Source organism: Nycticebus coucang, chromosome 21 (genome assembly GCF_027406575.1).
Source record: "Nycticebus coucang isolate mNycCou1 chromosome 21, mNycCou1.pri, whole genome shotgun sequence".
NCBI lineage: Eukaryota > Metazoa > Chordata > Mammalia > Primates > Lorisidae > Nycticebus > Nycticebus coucang.
The window spans coordinates 40,179,741-40,200,792 of NC_069800.1; the positions used below are offsets into that span (position 1 = coordinate 40,179,741).

Below are 21,052 nucleotides of genomic sequence, written 5' to 3' on the forward strand. Positions count from 1 at the left end.
CAGCACTCAGGTTATAAAAGCTGTCCCTCCAGGAATCTGGAGACAGAGGCCAGGGAGAGATTCCAGACAGCCCCGTCCTTGGAGAGGGAAGGCCAACGAAGTCAACGTGGCATTTCTCTGACACGTCTTGAGCATCTACTACAATGTGGTGAAGTAGGGCACAGACTTTTAGTGCCAGGAGAACCTGAGCTAATCACAGCTCTGTCACTTACCACCTGTTGTCACCTTGGGTAAGTCATTTCTGCTTTCTGAGCCTCAGTTTCATCATCTATATAATGGGCTTGGTATAGATGATCCCAGACCATCAAGGTGAGGACTCTGTGAAGCTTGTAAGGTTCTCGGCATAATGCCTGGCACACAGCTAGGGCTCCAGAAGTGGAGAGTGCAGGAAGACAGGCGTAAAGCCCTGAGGGCAGGAAGGGTGAGAAACTTGGCCTAGGGGAACTGATGGAAAAGAGCGCCTGACACAGAGACCACCTAAATGCCGGTTACAGGAATAGTGGATGAATTTAAGTTCAGCCTGAAAGCAAACACAAAACTTTCCTTTTGTATTACCCAGTGCAGTCACTGTGTAGAATTCCTGTGCCACCAAAGAGCAAAAAACGTGATCCTCAAGGCAATGCCAGGATTTTCTCAGGCACTGCAGAGTAGGCTTGACCACTTGGCACTCTCCTCTCTATGCTCAGAGGCAGCGTCTGCACCCTGGGTGGCTTCCTCATGGGTGTGGCCTGGGGGGGGTGGCTCCTCTGCCCACCCTGCTCAGGCTGACATCTGCCCTAGAGGTGTCTGTGTCCCAGCTGGTCATTGCATTCCAGAGGCTTGTTACCTAGTGGTATGCTCTTGTTCACCCAAAAAGCCCCCTGCCTGCAAACTCTGGGGTCTTGGCCACTTGGGCAGGGCTGAGGTCCTGCTGGTAGGAACTGGTACAAACACACTGGTTGAAATATTCCCTTACTGCTTGGTAAAGATCTGTGACTTCAAGCCCCCCAGGTGCCTACCCCCCCGCCACCCTTGCCACTATGGCACCTCCCCTATGACCTCCATGCCATAGCCTCCTCAGGAACCCAAAGCTTCCAGTGTTGAAAAGAGTACTACATCCTTTGACACAGTGTCACCCAGCCGCTGGGTGCTTACTGTGGCTAAGTCCTTTGCACGTGTTATTAAATGTATCCCTCAACAACCTCTGATTGTCCTCACTTTACAGATGAGAAAACTGAAACATGGAAGGGTCAAGTGACTTGCTCAGGTCACAGAGTCAGAAAGTGGCAGAGTCCAGCTTTGAAGCCAGCCCATACCATGGGAAGGATACTCCCGGGACCCGCAAGCACAAACACATGGTGGTGGGAAGTGTGGGCTGTGTCCAAGGATCTGCTAGGGGCAGAGACAAGGGAAGGAAAGCTGGAGAGAAGGTTCTAGGAGAGGCAGAGCTGGGAGACATAAGGTGGTAGGTACCCTAACAAGGACATTAGTGTTCCCATCTCTATGTTTGCAGGTCCTAGCCAGGAGGATGCTGCTGCTCTGGAGGCTACTGCTATGTTGGGGGCTCCTGCCCCAAGGCCAAGGGGAGGCCCAGAACCTACTCTTTCTGCGGATCAGCAAATATCAGCTGGAAACAGGTAAGAGTTAAGGAGTGAGCTGTGGGAGGCAGGAGCTCAGGGACAATGGGGTAAGAAACACAACTATTTCCTGCTCAAAGCTCTTCCTCTTCTGGCCTCCCCCTTTCAGCCACACAGAATTCACCTTCCTTCACCCACAGCTGGCCCTCCCCTCCTCTAACACTTGCCATAGCTCCCCAGTGCCTTCAGGAGAACCTCCAAACCCTCATCCTGGTGTTCAAGGGCCTGCATCTCTGGCCTCCCCGTGCCACCTTCCCTAACCACCCTGCAGACCTGCTTCACTATGCTGCTTCTTTTGCCTAAAATGTCCTTTCCTCTCCTCAACATGGTAAATTCTGATGCATCCTAGAAGGCAAAGTTCTAACCACCTCCTCTGGCAACCCCTCTTGATCTCCCCAGGCAGAAGGAATCTCTCCTTCTTCTGGGTTCCCACAGCCCTGTGGTAAAGTCTCCTCAGTGGCCTCACCCAAGTGTATTATACCTGTTGTCCTGTCCATCTGCTTGTCTGTTCTTCTCTCTCCCCAACTGCTGGCTGTGAGGTGCTTGTTGCCCACCCACCTCCTACCCTGTTCACCACACTCCAGCCTCACTGGCTCATCCCTGCCCCAGGACCTTTGCACTTGCTGCCCCTCTGACTGCACTGCTCTGCTCCAGGCCTCTCAGTAATGGAGTCTTTCACTTCATTCAGGTCTCAGCTCAATGCCTTCTCCTCTGAGAGGCCCTCCCCAATCACCCCATCTAAAGTAGACCCCACTCCAGTGGTGCTCCAACTCTTGTATTTCCTTTGTCACACATACTGCTATTAAAAATTATTCTGCTTGCTGCTCTCTATGCTTGATGGCTGTCTGTCTCCCTTGCTACAAAGTAAACTCTTTAAAGACAGGAGCCCAGAAGAAAGTACATGCTCAAGAAGTTCTTATTACTGAACAACCATCAAACATGGCTCCAAGCAGGTGCTAGTGGGCATTTGTTGAATGGCTGAATGAAGGGCACAGCCCCACGCTGAGGAGGGGCTTGTGTCCTCAGACATTGCAGACCTGTTCTCAGAATACCACATCCTGGACCGAGTGGTTAGCCTGCCAGTAACAATGGCCTCAAGTGAAAGTGTCGCTGTCCTGGACCATCTGCCCTTTGTGAGAAAGGGCCTCTCTAAAAAGAGCAGTGGGCTGGACCTGTCGCTGGTTGGGGACCTGCTCTCAGGGAAGAGCCTCCCACTGCTACGGAACCTGCTCCAGGCAGGAGGGTGAGTCGCCACCTGAAGTTGCCTTTGACCTTTCCTGTTTCCCTGAGCTTTGGTGCTCTCCCTGGCAAGTGGAGCAGGGGCAGGTGAGAACCCCAGGTGTCTTTGCAGGCTCCCTACAGTCTGGACAGCATGAGCAAGTGCATTTTTCTTGCCCCTATATCCCTCCAAGCCACCTGAAATCTTCCTAGGAAAAAAGCAGAGTCTCAGTCTGGGGTCACAGCCTGGCAAGGCGCCCACCTTCCATATGCAGCCAACACCTGGGTTTTGCAATTTTACATGGAATTTTTAAAAACATATATATATGTATATATTTTGAGATGGGATCTTGCTCTGTTGCCTAGAGTGCAGTGGAGTACAACCTTAAATTCTTGAGCTCAAGCAATTCTCCTGCCTCAGCCTCCTGAGTAGCTAAGACTATAGGTGGGTACCACCACACTCAGCTAATTTTTCTACTTTTTGTAGAGATGGGGTCTTGCTATGTTGCCCAGGCTGGTCTCGAACAGCTGGGCTTAAGTGATCTTCCCACCTTGGCCTCCCAAAGTGCTTAGATTACAGACATGAGCCACCATGTCCAGAATTCATTTCCTCTTTATAAGGACACCAATCCTGTTGGGTTAGGGGCCCACCCTACTCCAGTATTTAACATTAATAATTACATTTCAACAATGCTTTTTCCAAATAGGGTCACATTCTGTGTTATGGAGGCTTAGAACTTCAACATATGAATTTGGGGGTGAGGGACACAATTTAACCATAATACTGATTCTCTCTAAAGCAAAGATCTAGCCACACCTGCCATGCCCTCCCACATGACAATCATTGGTACAAGGCTTTAGCCTCTAAGCTGATCCCCATTACCTCTTCCACTCACTTCCATTACCTGGTTGGCCCTACAGGCAACTGAGTCTGAGATTCCTGGTAAAATAAGTGCCAGCATAAGTGAATGGTGTTGACTTGGGTTGGGGCCCCTGCCCCAATCACAGGCACACCTCCAAATCCATCCCCCAGCATGAGCAGGGGAGCCAACAGATCCTAAGACTCAGGAGAAATTTTGATGGGGATAAAATGAAATGAAAATCCAGGGTACTAGTTGGATGGGGTCATGGTCCCAAAGCTGTCCCACGCCCTCATAGGGTCTGGCCCATCCCAGCTAATCCAGATACATACTCTGCAGAGTGACAGAGGCCTGGCCAGGCCACACCAGCACCCTCCATGCCTTCCCAGGTTAGTCATAGAAGATGCCAAAGGACCTGAGGTCACCCTGCAAATCCTGAGTGACAGCCTGCTACAGGTCACGTTGTGCTGCAAACTGTACCTCTCGTTCCTGGAGTAAGTATGCATAGATGCTTCCACACCATGCACGCAGGTGCCAGGATGCCCAGCCCCTCACGGCCATGGCTCAAGAGGCAGCTATGCAGGACTAGCGAAAGCCACGTGCTTTGTGTCCCCACAAGGATCACAACCATCCATTCCACTTGGGTATGTTTCAAAGCCATTTTTACTGATGGGGAAACTAAGGCAAAGAGTGGGAGAGGAATCTTCCCAGGAACACTTGGCACAGGGGAAGTCAGTGGCAAAAGCTAAAATAAAACCCTCTGACTCCCACGTGGTAGGACATGAACCCCATCTGAGTAAACAGGCAGGTCAGTGCATTAACGGGATGACCCAAGAAGAGTCTCACAATCCTGGGCCCTGAGACGTGAGCAAAGGGTGTCCATTCCCTGGACCTCAGTTTTCTCATCTATAAAATGGGTTATAGTTCAAGTTCCTTACTGCACCAGGCTGTTGTGAGAGTTTACCTGCAGAATTCTGAACTGTGGAACAAGAACATTCCTAAATGCCCTTTAGGATATATCCACTCCTGTTTTTCTTTTTTGAGACAGTCTCATTATGTCACCCTCGGTAGAGTGCTGTGGCATCACAGCTCGCAGTAACCTCCAACTCTTGGGCTTAAGCGATTCTTTTGCCTCAGCCTCCCAAGTAGCTGGGACTACAGGCGCCCGCCATAATGCCCAGCTATTTTTTGTTGCAGTTGTTGTTGTTTAGCTGGCCTGGGCTGGGTTCGAACCCACCAGTCTCGGTGTATATGGCTGGCACTATAACCACTGTGCTATAGGTGCCAAGCCCACTCCTGTTTTTCTTATAAAATATGGCCTTCTAGGTCTGGCCTCCCCTTTTAATAGAGATGTGAGCACAAAGAAATGCATCTTTAACAGAGACTTGGACACACAAAAATACTTCTTTGCTCTATAGTAAATATATCATCATCCTTGTAGTGACAATGCAGTAAAAACATAACTCGACCACGGGCCTGGAGGAGACTATAGCAAACTAGACAGCATGTGGCCATCTCAAGGTCACTCATAGCCCCAGGAGTTTGCCACCCTGGGAGGATACTGACCCAGGGTTGTTAGAACTTCCAGATTTTCCATATTTCTTTTTTCAAAGAGTTTCAGAGAGACTTCCAGACTAAATGAAACAGTCTAACAATACTTAAGAATTGGTCACCTTGGGCAGCGCCTGTGGCTCAGTGAGTAGGGCGCCAGCCCCATATACTGAAGGTGGCAGGTTCAAACCCAGCCTCGGCCAAACTGCAACCAAAAAGGCATTATGGTGGGCACCTGTAGTCCCAGCTGCTCGGGAGGCTGAGGCAAGAGAATCACCTAAGCCCAAGAGCTGGGGGTTGCTGTGAGCTGTAACACCATAGCACTCTACTGAGGGCGACAAAGTGAAACTCTATCTCTAAAAAAAGAAAAGAAAAAGAATTGGTCACCTTCTTCTTGCCCTATCTCTGAATTGGGAAATTTTCTGTCTATCTTGAGTTGTAGGCTATTCGTTATATGTTCATTTTAGGGACAATTGATAGACCAGCCAACAGTTGACCCTATGTGGCTCAGGTTTTCCATGTATATATATATATATATTTTTTTTTTTTTTTTTTTTTGAGGCTCCATCTCCCTGGGTAAAGTGCCAGAGCGTCATAGCTCACAGCAACCTCAAACTCTTGGGCTCAAGATATCCTCTTGTCTCAGCCTCCCCAGTAGCTGGGACTACAGGCACCGCCATAATGCCCGGCTAGTTTTTGAGACAGGATCTCACTCTTGCTCGGGCTGGTCTCGAACTCCTGAGCTCAGGCAATCCACCCACCTCGGCTTCTCAGAGTGCTAGGATTATAGGTATCCACCATGCCTGGCCAGGTTTTCCATATTTTTAATAAACTCTCCTAGTTTTTCATTTGAGCTCTCCAGGCACCTACAGGCTCCCAGGTTGTTGCTTGTGGCCTCTGCCTTCAACCTTGTGCTCTGGCTTGGTGCCTGCCCAGACACACTCTCCCTGCAGGATCCTCCAGCTCAAAGTTATCAAGAACATTCGCATTGGAGTACGGTTGGAACAGACAGGAAATAAAACCCAAGTGGCCCTTGAGGAATGCCACACCCCACCTGGATACCTGGGCATCGAGGTGCTGGAGCAGTGAGTACCTGCACACGCCTGTGCTTTCACTGGGCAGGGCCGGGCACAAGCCCTTCCCGCACTCATCTTCCACAGAAACTCGGGCCCGGGACTGCCTCTCCCCAGCCTCATTGTGACCAGAGTGACCACAGCATCAGAGCAGGGTCACCCTCAAGACCACAGACTGCCCATGCCCTCTGCCAGCATCTCCTGCCACCACATTGACTGTCAGTGCTAAGTGTGTTTATCCACCCAGCTTCGAACCTCGGCTTGGACACCTTCCAACGATGGGCTCTGGACAACCTATCTAACCTCTGGGAGCCTCCATGTCCTCACCTGTAAAATGGAATTGCTCATAGTACAGCCAGTGGTTGGCTGTGAGAGGAGATGGGTTCACCCACTGACCCACTTAACACAGAACCTGCCACGTAAGGTGGCCACTATCATTCTTCTATTTACCCAACAATAAGCCTTCCATGACCTCCACTACTAGGTGTGACCCCTCCCTGCCCGAAAATCCCAGAGATGTTAATCAGAGCTAGAAATAAAGAGACGGAAGAGAAACTAGGAAGAAATAAAGAGAAGGAGGAGAAAGTTTGGGAGAGAAAAAGCAGGAAGGCAAGAAAGGGGAAAGGATAGAATTGGGAAGGGAGGGAAACGCCAGACACCAGGGAAGGGGCAGCCACTGGAAATAAAACCCCACAAGCCCAGAGAGGCTTCCTCAGCTCAGCGCCACCCTGAGTCCCCACTCTGGCCAGTCTCCCTGCCATCCTGTGTCAGACCCCACCAGTTGCCCCCTTCCCCTAGGATGGACTTCCTGCCAATGAACAAAGTTCTGAAGTTGGTGACAAGTGCCCTAGACGAGGCATTGCCCTTCCTCCTGCAGAAGATAGTGAGTTACCCCACCTCCCCTGCCTTCTTAGGAGAAGCGTATGTCCCCAAGGGAGAGCCCCTTAACCTCATCCCAGCCCTAAGGAGGACCCATCATACCTCCTCTCCAGGTGTGCCCCTTGGCCACAACTCTGCTCAACTTGCTGCTGGAAGACCTCTTGCAAATCGCTCTGCGTAAGTTGCTACCAACCAAGGCAGGAGCTTGTCTGCTGCCCCTTGCTATGTGCCGGGCATTGCTTTAGGGTCTCAGAATATGATGAGGAACAAAATAGAAAATCTCTGCCCATGGGAGCCCACTTTCTCAGAAGGGCAAAAAGGGGGCAATACAGCCTGGGACCTGGTAAGTCATATTTGCCTCAGTTTCAAACTGAGGACTCAAAGGCAAAAATGACGAATGGAACTACTGTGGAATGGGACTACTCATAGGCTCACAGAATGAGATTGTTGTGATAATAATACAACCTGCCACCAAGTTGTCACCTGATGAATGTTCACTGTTATAAGAAGTACAAGGTCAGCCCTCAAGAGACCTAAAGCTAAGCAGAGGAAGAACAAGTTTCTTCCTGTCTCCCCACACCTCTCCACCTCTCCCGACGGAGGGCTGAACCCCAGCTTCACTTCTTCATTGCAGCCCCGACCAGCTCCGGCCCAGAGGACTTCCAGTACTACGTCACCACCACGGAGTTCACAGAGGAGGCCATCCTGATGAAAGTGCAGGTGCATCTGCCCCTGACTGGACGGACCCTCGGGGAACATCCACTGCTCTGGGGAGGGGCAAAGGAGATGGGGCTTCTCTGGCTAAGAGCAAAGGAAGGAAGAAGGGGACGGAGGGAGGAGAAGGAGCAAGCAGAGGAGGTGATGGGTAGAGGGGAAGGAGAGGGAGGATGTGGGGCTTGGGCTGGGCTCTAGGAAAACAGGGGAGCCATAGGGCTGCATGGCCAGGGAGCAAGCGCCAGACTCCAATGAGAAGCAGGCAGGTGAGTTCAGGGGGCCGCAGGGCCGCACACAATGCCCCAGCTGGGAGAGACCTCTCAGGTAGAGAAACCGAGGTCCAGAGATAGGATGAGGCTGGTTGTGTCTGCCCAGTTCCTGGCCTCTGCTCCTTCCCTATCCCCATGGAATTATAGGAGCTGGGTTGGGAGAACAGGAGGATCTGAGTGGATGGGGAGGAGACCTGTTACCCAGGGCACAGAGAAGGAAATGCGGTTGGATGAGGGTGAAGCAGGAACCCAGGCTCCTGGGTCCCAAACCCTGCTCTACTTCTTACCGCATGTGTGATCTGAATAAATCACTTCATCTATCTGGGCTTCAGCTTCCTCATCTGTCAAATGGTGACAATGACAGTTCCCATCTCCCAGCCCTGTTGGGAGGTTCAGATGAGATCCTGCATGTAAATATCCAGCACCACACTAATCACAGGGAGCCTGCCATGCTAACTATGATCAGGTGTTGGCCAAAGAGGCTGTTCCCACTGAATTTCTTCTTCTTTTATTTCTCTGAAGCTCGTGACCCCCTGCGGCCCAAGCCAGAGAACCCTAAGTTCTGACCACCTGACCCCTCAGCCCCTCCCAAGATTAGCTCCGGGAAGCATGGCAGACCTGGTCTTTTGGCTGGAGGTTTACAATAATATCTTGTCCTGCCTTTACACCAGCAAGGAGATCCATGTGGACCCCCTGGACTCTACAGTGAGTGCTTGAGGAGGAGGAATGGGGATAGACAGAACTTTATTTTTGCACATGAAGAAACCAATGCCTTTCTGGGTGGGCCTGCATAAGTCACTTACCATCTCTGGTTCTCACCTAGAGAACTCCTATTTAGCCTTCAGAACCCAGCATAGAAGTCCCCTCACCTGGGAAGACATCCCTGGACACTGAGACCCCTTTGTTTTTCCTCTCTTCCTAATGTCTATTCATTTAAACTGAAAATATCAATTGCAGGCCTACTGTGTGCCAAGCCTATGCACACAGGGTTCCTGCCCTTGCAGAACTTAAAGTCTAGTGGAAGATTAGAAACTGAAAAAGAAAACTGTCCATTAAATAAAATAATTTATCTCATTATTTACAGCAAGCAGGGCAATGGGATAGTGAGTGACTAGTGGAGGTAAGAGGGCTATAATCCTGGACCTCTAGTCAGCAAAGACATCTTTGAAGAGGTGGCCTGAATGGTGACAAGGAGGCACACACAGAGTTCTGCAAGAACAGCCAGTTCCCAGGGTCAATGGGGGGATCACTGAGAGGAAAAATCCAGATACATCACAAAATCCCCCAGCAACTCCACAGTATACTCTGAATAAAATCCAGTCTCCTGTGCAGTGCCTGGGGTGCTGTGTGATCTCGCTGCTGCCCCCATCTCTGGCCCTGTCTCTTCACCCACCACACTCCTATCACAGGGGCTGCGCTGGCTCCCACTCCAGAGCCCTGCCTCGCGCTGGTCTCGACCTGGAACATTATTCCCTTCCCTGCTGGCCTCAGTCCAGATGGTGTCTCCTCAGAGAGCACCTTTTGTCCACTGCATTGGGAGATGTAAAGTAAGGTCTCCACGCTGATCTTTTCCCTTCAAAACACTGATCACATTCTAACTTTAAAACATACTATGCATATGTATTTGTACGAAGTTGTATGTGCAAAGTTGCATGTACACATACACATATATGTACACGTGTGTGTACTTATTTAATTTGGCGTGTTCACTGTCTTCCTTGTTATGAGGCAGGACTATGGATAGTATACCTACCACATGAAAGGTACACGGTGGATGCTCAGTAAATATTTAATTTAAAAAACGATGCCCTAAGAGCCACATTTGAAAATGATGTATCATTATTGCTCCACTTTTTACATAAGGAAACCAAGTCCCAGACTTGGGAATGTGAGTTGTCCAAGGCCAACAGGAAGGTGGGGTCAGGACTATGGCCAGGTTTCCTGCCTCCCCTGCAGTCCCTCCATCTCTCACAAGTGCGGCAGCTGCAGTTAGAAGGGAACCCTGCAATTCCAGGTCTACAGAAATCTTACACCAGTGGGCAAGGGTACATGTGCAAGGGGGTTCTTTGCAGCCTCACATGATATCATGATATAAGGTGAAAAATGAAGTCAACTTAGGTGTCCATCAATAAGGAACTGGTAAAATAAATCATGTTACATTCATGCAACATGGCGTACTACACAGCTGTTACAAATGGAGATTTTCTGTATGTACTGAGGATGAGGGGAACAAACAAGGTTCAGCACCATGTGGTTAGAATGTTCCCATCTACTCATGTCTGTATGTGTGTAGAAAAAAGTCTGTCAGGATATACTTCAGAATGTCAACAGTGGTTATCCCTGAGAACAGGATTAGAGGGGAAAGAAAAGAGATGCTGGGTGAACTTGTACTTCCTACTTTACACATTTCTCTAAAGTTTTCTATAATTTATGATTTTCAAAAATCAATGAAGCATAAATAGGTGGACATAAATATGATAAAGCGAGCATAGAAAAGTGTTAACAGAAGAATCTATGTGATTAATACATTAATGCTCTCTGCAAATTTTTTTCAACTTTGCTGTATGTATAGAAATGTTCACAGTAAAATGTTAGGAGAGAAAAGTCATCAAAACAATAAAAAGCTAAGCTTTCCAGATAAATCATGATGAGAATCCAGATTAATAGCTGCTCACATGCTAAGAATGACTGCCATGCCAGCGGTATATCCAGCTGGGGACAGTTATTCTCATCAAACCGCACTGAGCTGCCCCCACCCCCAAGTTCTCCCCAATGGCCTGCTCAGACCAGATTTGCCAGATTCTAAAGGCTAACTAACACACACTTTGCCCTTTTTCCAGGTTTCTGACCTCATTCGGCTATTGTCATTAGGAGAACTGGAGCCTGGGCCCAAGGTAAGTGTGTTACCAACCCCCCTCCAGCAACTTGGTCAAGGTCTCAGGAAAGATGCTGGGCCAGGGTGGCTGGACCAGGCCAGGGCACACAGGTGTGCTCCATATGGCCAGAGTTTCCTGCTGTGACTGAGAATCGCTGCACCTGCTTCACAGGTGATGTGCGGATCAAATGAGATGATGCAAGTAAGACGCTTAGTTCAGGACCACCATTATTCACTACTGAGCAGCCCCAGGTATGCACCTAGACGACAGTGGTGACTGCATACGGGCTCCTCCACCCACATCAGTGTAACCCTCTGGGAACCCCACACTGTCAGCCCCTTTTATAGATGAACAGACTGAGGCTAATAAGGTGAACTCACTTACCCAGGCTCACATTGCTTGGTAAATGGGAGGACTAGAATTTCAACCCAGTCCTAGACTTCAGAATCCACCCTCACTGTCCTCTCTGCAGAGGACATTGTTTTAGCCTATGGCACCTGAGAGCCAATCAGTAATAACCACCACAGATGCCAAGTGAATAGCAATACTCAGTGTGGCTCTTCTCTGGGCACTTTATATAAGTTAATTTATCCTCACAACAACCTTAGGGGTAAATGTAATTATTATCCCTGTGTTATAAGAGTGAAAATCCCCAGGAGTTGGAGGTTGCTGTGAGCTGTGTGAGGCCACGGCACTCTAGCGAGGGCCATAAAGTGACACTCTGTCTCTACAAAAAAAAAAAAAAAAAGAAAAAGAAAAGAAAAGCAAGGCACAGAGAGATTAAGAAACTTGCCTTGGCCCACAGCTTGCAAGTGGTGAAGCTGGAACTCTGGTTCCAAAAATCTATGCTTTAGCTGCTGTGTATGCCCAGGAAGAAGAGGCTGCAATCCCACCTCAAAGACTCTCAGGGAGTGTAAGTGACCCCTCCTGGTCACACAGCAAGTTGCTGCAGAGTATAATTAAAGCCCAGACTCCGGACTCCTCAGATGGTCTTGTTTCCATTTCTCAAGCTGGGGGCGGAGGAAAGCCGGCTTCTGTCTCTGCCTGCGCCTTTTCTGCTCTAACCTCATCCAGGCTTCTAATCAGCCTGGAGGGAATGTGAGACTGACCATCAACACTCCTGATCCTCCCACGGTCCAGCTTGAGGAACACGTGGCCACAGTCATCCAGCCAGGCTTGCTGGTGCTGCTGGGCCCCAGCAACTCCTCCTCTGTCACAGTTTCCTGGGTGAGATTCAAAGGTCCTTGTCCCCCAGGATCCTGGATCTATGATGAGGGGCCCTCCAGGGCCTGCTGGCTGAGGGCAGGGTGACAGGAGCCCACAGCAAATCTCAGTGCTGTGTCACCTGTTCACATTCGATCAGTCCACCGGACAGTGCCCTCTGCTAAAACATTAAAATACTTTAACATCTGTGCCCCTATATTCACACGCACCGCCCCCCATGCTCCCCAAGAACTTCTTCAGCAACTAAAGGGGTTTTCCTCTGCCCCTCAGCTTGGGGTCCTTGCCAGGTGGGGCCTTTTCACTGTCTCCCCTTTTGATGCAGTCATGCATCAAAAGCCCGGGAGGAAGTTCAGAGACAAAGAGTTGGTGGAGGGCCCAAATGTGACAGTTTCTCCACTCCCTAAGAGAATGGGTGGCCCCGACCAGAGAAGTCTGGGCCCTGGCAGGAGTTCTGGGGAAATATAGCTCCCCAAACTTTCAACTTCTCTGTTCTGAACAGACCTGTTCAGACTTGTTCCACAGAATTTGAGATTAGGAAAGTGCCTCGGATGAGGACACAAGAGGGTCCCCACTATAGGTGAGCCAAGTTGCACCTGCCAGGTACAAGAGGACCCTTGGCATCTTTGTCAGCATGATTCTATGGCAAAGAAGCTGGTCATCTCTGGCTGGTGGTGAAAAGTCACTTAATTTCTGGTTCATAAGGTGACCATGTAAATTTTGAAGGTCCCTATACACCCGCCTCAAAACCAAGGGGTCCCCTGGCTTCTAAGCAATGATGATTCCTGAGCCAAGTCACTCTTATTACAGAAGGATTTCCCTCCACTGAGCTGAGCCCTCCCTGTATCTAGCCCTGGATCCCTGGATCGAGGGGCACCCTGTACCCTTCTGTGTCCTCTCCTATGGCAAGGCCCACACATGCATGATCTGGACACATATGAACCAGCAGCTGGAGAAGGCAGTGTCACAGGGAGGGAGGTGAGGGCTGATGAGAGAACCTGGTATCATGGGGGCTGCAGGCAAGGGAATCCCTCTGGCTGGAACCTAAATTTCTCTTCTGTTCTGATCTAATTTTCTCATAGAAACTTTTTTCAAAGGCTGTGTTTTCTTCAAGAAATCAGAAACTAATAATCCAGTTTCCTCCAAACAGGTAACACTTTTTTGTTTGGGAAGTTCAGAAAAAATAAGATGGTAACAAAAAGCGAGTTGAGAGAGAAAGCATGTGGTTAAGTGATGCATATTTCCATCTGCTGTCAGCAGAATGACAGGAGGCTTATAGGAGGGAGAGAGGGGTATTGTGACCCACAGCTCACTGAGCACTGCACCCCTAAAAGGCTGCTGTGACACAAAAGTGATCTCTTTTCTCTGGTAGCACCATGGTCACCCTGAGCCCCCACCCTACTGGCGTCAAGAAGCAGGTGAGTCCCTTCTCTTGGCCTCAGCCTCATCCAAACTGAAAGCCTCTGTCACTTTCTGTCCCTGATCTCATTTTGTCCTGGAAACCGCCCATGCCTGCTGCAAGAGTAGGGGAGTCTCCCAGGCTTTATTCTTTCATACACGTAACATTTATTGAGCACCTATTATGGGCCTGGCCTTGTCTATGTACCTGAGATGTGTCAGAGAACACCAGCAAGGTCCCTCACATTCTGGCAACGTGAGGTCAGGTATAAGCCCCAGCCACAGTAAAGTAAATTACATAATATACAGGCAGGTGTTAACACTACAGCATAAGTAGAGGGGACCAGGTGTACAGGGTGGAGTGATATTATTAAAAACAAAGTCAGAGAAGTCCTCATTGAGAAGGTGAACTTTTGAGCAAAGACTTAGAAAAGAAGGGGTCTGGGATCTGGGGGAAGATAAGGACAGAGGCCCCATGGCAGTAGCGTGTCTCATGGGCTCAGGGACCAGCCCACGTGGCTGGAGCAGAGGGAGCGAGGGGAGGTAACAGAGGGCAGGACCAGGCTTACAGCTGGGAGTCGACTTTTCTTCTGAGTAAGACGGAAGCTACTGGAAGGAATGGGGTGTAGATAGGGGTATCCAAGCAGGCTGGTAGGAAGATGCAGCCACAGCTGACGAGGCTTGGCCAAGATGGTGTCAGTGGACCAGTGGAGTGTCCTCTCTCTTCCCCAGGGGCTATTCCCACTCCTACCCTGGAAGAACTGCTCACAGCCCTTGCCAGTCAGAGGGAACCCCCATAGTAACTCCCCTTTTTCCCTACTTTGGGAACATCCCCCTACCCTCCACTTCTCTAGGACCATGAGTCTCACACGCTAGCCCTAATTGTGAAGGCTGCAAGATGAGAAAACAACAGAAGGGCTGAGCAAGCACATGTATCATCAAAAAGTATCAAATCTTCATCCCTGTCACATCAGGCCTCGCTCTGTTCTTACTCTATAGAATCCCAGGGTTGAGTGGGCCTGAAGATCATTTGCTCAGGTCAGGGATCTCGTCTATGACATCATTAGAGGACAGTCATCCAGACCAGCGCTGCTGTGTGCAGTTGGATAAGTTGTGCGCTATAAAAGCCACCCATGTCATAGACAATGCCGATAACATGTATATGTTTATGACAGTCTCCAAACAGATGGGAAAAGAGTGTCGTGAAATAAGAGTCTTTTTCCGATCTGTCTAAATGGGTTGGGGGAGCCCTTGAACAGAATTCTCCTAATGGTAGGAGGCTTGCTTCCTCAATGAGATAACTCCTACTCCATTATCAGGCAGCTCTCAGCAGTAGAGAGCTCCTCTTGCATTGGTCCCTGTAAAGCCCTAGCCCTGGGGTCTCACAAACCAATTTCCTCTTCCCCAGGGCTTCCCCGTAAAGATGCTCTAGTCTTTGCTACAAATGTAAGAACAGGGCGGCGCCTGTGGCTCAGTCGGTAGGGCGCCGGCCCCATATACCGAGGGTGGCGGGTTCAAACCCGGCCCCAGCCAAACTGCAACCAAAAAATAGCCGGGCGTTGTGGCGGGCGCCTGTAGTCCCAGCTACTCCGGAGGCTGAGGCAAGAGAATCGCTTAAGCCCAGGAGTTGGAGGTTGCTGTGAGCTGTGTGAGGCCATGGCACTCTACGGAGGGCCATAAAGTGAGACTCTGTCTCTACAAAAAAAAAAAAAACAAACAAATGTAAGAACAGAGCAAGGCCTGATGTAACAGGGATACTGATTTTATAGTGTTTCAAAATCATCCCCCATGACAGCCTTCCCCCATTAGGGGTAGAGCATGAGACTCAGTCCCGTGGAGGCCGAGCGTGGTGGAATGTCCCCAGGGCAGCGCACTGACTGGCAAGGGCAGTGAGTTCTTCCAGGGTAGGAGCAAGAACACCCCCTCGGGAAGAGACAGCAGCAGGTGTCTCTTTTCAGGCTCCTTAGTTTTTCCCAGTCCCTTCACTAATCTGCTCAAATGGTTCCAGCGTCCTCCAGAAGTGTCCCAGGCTTCATTCACTTTCTATCCCTGATCTCATCTTGCTCTGGACTGCCCCCCATGCCCACTTGGGACGTCGGGGGTTAGGGGTAGAGTGTCCAGTACTTCTCCTGATCCCCTGTGGGCATATGTACACTGGAGTCCCCCCATTCCTATGGTCAGAACCTGCCAACCCAGCAGATGTAAACTTCCTGTTCCTCTTTCATCTATTGCAGCAAGGACATCTGAAGGCCTTTCTCTTAGAGCTTCTGCAGGGGGTCTTTTTGCCCCATCACAATGGTGAGCCCCCACTCTGTTCTTCTGCCATGCTCACATACCATGCACCTCAGAGCAGCATCAAACATGTCCAAAGGGCCTCCACAGCCAACTGGCTTCGGCCTTGTCCCCTGGGTTGGCTAAGAGCTGCCCATAGGCAGGACAGAGAAGGCAGAGTGGAGACCCTGGAACCTGGAGTATGACCAATGAGGGGGCTGGGGAAGGGCCCACGTGTGCCCTTTTGTTTTTCTTCCAGGCGGCTGGTAGCAATGGAAGCTTAGAAGTAGGGCAAGTGGCCAGGAAGAGCTTTGGGATGGGGGGTGTGGGTTTGCTTTATGGAAACCAACATGGAAAGGGCCCTCAGAGGTAACAGAGCCCACAGCTCCCAGCTGAACACCTGCAAGGCTTGGGAAGTAACATGCCCATGTGAAATGGCCCAGGTGGGGCTCATGGCTCACGGCAAGTGTGCCCCGTCCAGAATGGACAGCTTGCACTCAGCTCAGCCTGAGTGTCAGCACAGAAGAAGGGCGGAGAAGCCTCAGGTCACACCCTCAACATCAAATCTTGGAAACTCAGTTTGCTAAAAATCAAATTGCCAGCCAAATGGCTACTTCATTGAAATTCAAATTACAAAATGACCAATTCTTCAAATTTGCCAATTTACCAAAAACTTACTTTAAGGACTATTTTTCATATATATGAAAAATAAGTATATTCTTGAATGTTTTCCGTCTTTTTTTTTTTTTTTTTGAGACAGAGTCTCACTATGTTGCCCTTAGTAGAGTGCTGTGGGCGTCACAGCTCACAGCAACCTCAAATTCCTGGGCTTAAGCAATTCTCTTGCCTCAGCCTCCCAAGAAGCTGGGACCACAAGCGCCCACCACAATGCCTGGCTATTTTTTGGTTGCCATTGTCATTGTTGTTTAGCTGGCCTAGGCCAGATTCAAACCCTCCAGCCTTGGTGTATGTGGCTGGCACCATAACCACTGTGCTATGAGCACTAAGCCTGAATATTTTCCTTCTTTGATATATTCAGTGGATATTTTCTTATTAATATAACCAAATTTCTAGTATTTCAAGGTTAATTTTTCAGTTCATTCTGACTTCTTTCTAATCCTTTTCTGAGACATTTTGTTTCTGCCAACATTTTACCTTTTTTAGGAATGAATGGTGTTCTCAGCTACTTCCCTTGATTAAAGAATAAAATCCATCGGCACAGCATCTATAGCTCAAGAGGCTAGGGTGCCAGCTCCATACACCGGAGCTAACGGGTTCAAATCCAGCCCAGGCCCGCCAAACAACAATGACAACTACAACCAAAAAATAGCAGGGTGTGGTGCCAGGCGCCTATAGTCCCAGCTACTTGGGAGACTGAGGCAAGAGAATCGCTTAAGCCCAAGAGTTGAAGGTTGCTGTGTGCTGTGATGCCATGGCACTCTACCCAGGACTACGGCTTGAGACTCTGTCTAAAAAAAAAAAAAAAAAAAAAAGAATAAAATTCATCAATAGATTTATAAGAAATCTTCAACAGGCTCAGCACCCATAGCAGTCATTAGGGTACTGGCCACATATACCGATGCTGGTGGGTTCGATCTCTGCCCAGGCCTACTAAACAACAATGACAACTACAACCAAAAAATAGCTGGGCATTGTGGCGGACGCCTGTAGTCCCAGCTACTTGGGAGGCTGAGGCAAAAGAATCGCTTAAGCCCAAGGGTTTGCTGTGAGCTGTGATGCCACAGCACTCTACCGAGGGCAACATAGTAAGACTCTGTCTCAAAAAAAAAAAAAAAGAAGAAATCTTCAACAAATTGAACATTCCTTAAAATGCTGCTGAGAAGAATGTCTTCATGAGAATGTGTTCACAGTGACTGAATATGTTTGAGAAGAATTTCCCTTAAGATAGGTTGAGTAGGCCAGGCTCAGTGGCTCGCTCCTGTAATCCTAGCACTCTGGGAGGCCGAGGCCAGTGGATTGCTTGAGCTCAGGAGTTTGAGACCAGCCTGAGCAAGAGTGAGACCTGGTCTCTACAAAAATAGAAAAACTAACTGATCATCATGGTAGGTGCCTGTAATCCCAGCTACTTTGGAAGGCCGAGGCAATAGGATGGCTTGAGCCTAAGAGTTTGAGGTTGCTGTGAACTATGATTCTAGGGCAATCCACCCAGGGTAACAGAGTGAGATTCTGTCTCAAAAAGAAAAAAAAAAAAAGGCTCGGCGCCTGTGGCTCAAGTGGCTAAGGCGCCAGTCACATACACCTGAGCTGGTGGGTTCGAATCCAGCCCGGGCCTGCCAAACAATGATGATGGCTACAACCAAAATATAGCCAGGCATTGTGGCAGGTACCTGTAATCCCAGCCACTTGGGAAGCAGAGGCAGAAGAATCGCTTGAGCCCAGGAGTTGGAGGTTGCTGTGAGCCGTGATGTCATGGCACTGTACCCAGGGTGACAGCTTGAGGCTCTGTCTGAAAAAAAAAAAAAAAAACAGGTTTAGTAAGTGGGTAGAGAAACTGGCTTTCCTGACTACAGCTACTTGCTATTCAGAGACTGCTTCATGGGTGATGGGGATGGTCCCCCCGAGCAAGGGGGCTGACGGAGGGGACACACCTAGTCCCTTCCCACACCTAGTCTGGGCAGCAGAGCAGCCCCACACCACCTCTTGCTCTGCACCCACAGACACCTCTGCCCACCCCTCTTGCAGAGCTGCTCAGACGACACCACCTCCCCCTGCCCAACATCAAGGGCATCTCCTTTGACCAGGCCCGAATGGACATCTCCAGGGTAAGCTGGGGAGAAGGAGCTTCCTGAGACATTCATGGATATTCAGATTCAGAAGTGCCTTTGAGCCTGGAGTGGCCTTGTCCCCATTTTGCAGGAGCAGAAGCTTCTGTACACTAGCCCTTTGCCTTCTTCCCACCTCCTGCTCACAGCCGTCCACGTGTGATGCCCCACTATGGATTAGGAAACTGAGGCTCCAAGGGGTGACACACATCTTTCAGGGAGCTAGATCACAGGGCTCCTCAAGAGCCTCATTGCCTTACACAAGTGATCTTCACAATTAGCTGCGTCACGTTGATGACATTATTTCCCCCACTTTACAACTGAGGGAACTAAGGCACAGAGAGGTGGAAAAACTCGCCTAGGGCAGCAGAACTGGGATCCCAACCTGGGTCCATCAAAGCCTATACCTTTAGCCTTGACTTCTCACCTCCCCAGAACTCCTTGTCCAGAACCCCAGCATAGGGCGGTTGCTTCTAGCATCTGCTATACAGGAACCACCACAGGGTGGGACCCAGGGCTGGTCTAGGCTCCCTAAACACCAGGGAGGTAAGATGCAACAGAGGGCAGAGAGCAGAGAAAGCTAGCAAGGAGCTTGCTGGCCGAGCCTGCCTCTGGAGCCACCCTGCCTGCTCCACCTCATCCTTCCCACTGTGAGCCTGAGAGCAGGTGGATGGGGTTGGTGGGAATGGGTGGGGACTAGAGATACCCTTCATTTCTTTGTCTCCCTCCTTAAGAAGATTCCCGTTCTTAGAGCAGGAAGGACCGAAGCAGAGAGAATTGAACAGAATCTCCTGGCTATGTGACCTCCACAAGCCACTGCCCCTCCCTGGGCCTGTTGTCCCCATCTGGAAAATGGGGATAAGTCTATTTCTCCCCAGGAGCTAGAAACGAGGGTTGGGCTCTCCTTTACAAACATGACAAACTGTTAGGACCACTGATTTCACTTAGCCCTACTCTGGCATCCAACAGAGCGTGACTCACCATCCCACACTGAAAGCTTGAGCTCTGGGACTCTCAGCTGCCCCGAAGGAGGCAGGTGGGAGGGGACAGCAGCAGCTTGCCTCCTCACACCCCAGCTTCTGGCTGGTGCTACTCCCCACCCCCACCCTGCAGACCCCCTCCTACATTCAGGCCATGGTGAGGGTGGGCTAGTGGGGAAGCAAGGCCTAGACACATTTGGTGAGGACAGAGGAGCCATTACAAGTGACACAGGGACTGAGGCTGCTCCAGAAATGATGCTGTACATCCCAGCAGGATGGGCCCATCAGCTCAGAATGATGCCCAAGGTGGGCAGGGGGCCCATCTGTGCTCTGAATGTCAAAGAGGAACAGAGCCAGGACGCAGCCAGAGCCTTGAGCCTACCCAGCAGCTGTCTCATAACAAGACGTATGTGAGGCAGGGGTAAGAGGGTGGGTGGGCTCACCGGCTCATTCACTGACTTGCTTCAAGGTCATCCTCATGTGAGGGTCACACATTACACAGCTCCAGAGTGCACCACCCACACCATGGTTTACAGGAACGACACCCTCTGGAGCTGGGCAGTGCAGTCTGAACATCCTGACCTGGCTGCCCTCATTGCTCACACATTCATCCATCATCCCTCACTGGGTCAGTCAACATACGTCACTGATGGCTCTGTGCCTGGCCCTGTACTCAGCAACTATGGGGCAAAGAGATGAGTTAGACCCAATCTTTGAACTCTCCAGGAGTTCCCACTGTGGTGGGGACAACAGGTGCAGGATCAGAGAGATTCCAGCAGCATGGTCAGGTCTGGCAGAGGCTTGGGCATTGTGGGTGAGAATGTGAGGGAGGCTTTTGCTGGGCAAGGGGCCCATCTCAGGGTGACTCCCACAGGACAAACCCCAACACAGAAACGTTAGCACCTCCCTGACAAGCAGGCTCTTTGGAAGGCCCCAAATTCTGATCTGTTCTTTCCCTCACAAGCACTCCCGAGACTCCCCTCTTCCCACTCCATCCCTTTTATCCAGCCAGTCCTTGACTTTGCTTTCTCGGATCAGGGGAAGGTGTGTCCTTGGAACACACACAGGGCCCCTCTCAGAAGTGACAAGAGCAGCCTCAAGAATAACAGGCTTTCTGGGCCACAGGGATGGGTGGGGAGAAACTCTCCTCTTTATCTGCAGAATTACCTGCTGCTGACTGTTCCCCAGGAGTAACCAGTTCTGTGAGGGCCAGTCCCTTCCCACAGCCACATGTGCTCAAGACTCTGCAAATGGCCACATCCTCAGAGATCTCAGTTGCAATAAAGAATATTCCTGTTTGAGAAGGAGTCTGCCTCTCAGTATGCTAAGGGCTTCTGTGACAT

The 21,052-nt window shown here is 50.1% G+C and overlaps 1 protein-coding gene across 1 annotated transcript; it reads left to right on the forward strand.

Moving 5' to 3' along the window:
• Positions 1 to 1,507: 1,507 nt before the first annotated feature.
• Positions 1,508 to 18,892, forward strand: LOC128573514 (uncharacterized). Its single transcript, XM_053573751.1, has 14 exons — positions 1,508 to 1,616; positions 2,643 to 2,859; positions 4,084 to 4,188; positions 6,199 to 6,330; positions 7,117 to 7,201; positions 7,311 to 7,374; positions 7,832 to 7,917; positions 8,703 to 8,885; positions 11,021 to 11,074; positions 12,131 to 12,283; positions 13,360 to 13,427; positions 13,650 to 13,695; positions 18,625 to 18,729; positions 18,824 to 18,892. Exons 1-14 carry the CDS (start codon positions 1,508 to 1,510, stop codon positions 18,890 to 18,892), a joined length of 1,476 nt encoding a protein of 491 aa, XP_053429726.1.
• The last annotated feature ends 2,160 nt before the right edge of the window (positions 18,893 to 21,052 follow it).

Coding starts and splice junctions, on each gene's coding strand:
- LOC128573514 (XM_053573751.1), top strand. CDS start 1,508: ATGCTGCTGCTCTGGAGGCTACTGCTATGTTGGGGGCTCCTGCCCCAA. Junction 2,860..4,083: donor AACCTGCTCCAGGCAGGAGG/GTGAGTCGCCAC, acceptor ATGCCTTCCCAG/GTTAGTCATAGAAGATGCCA. Junction 13,696..18,624: donor CTACTGGCGTCAAGAAGCAG/GTGAGTCCCTTC, acceptor CTGCACCCACAG/ACACCTCTGCCCACCCCTCT.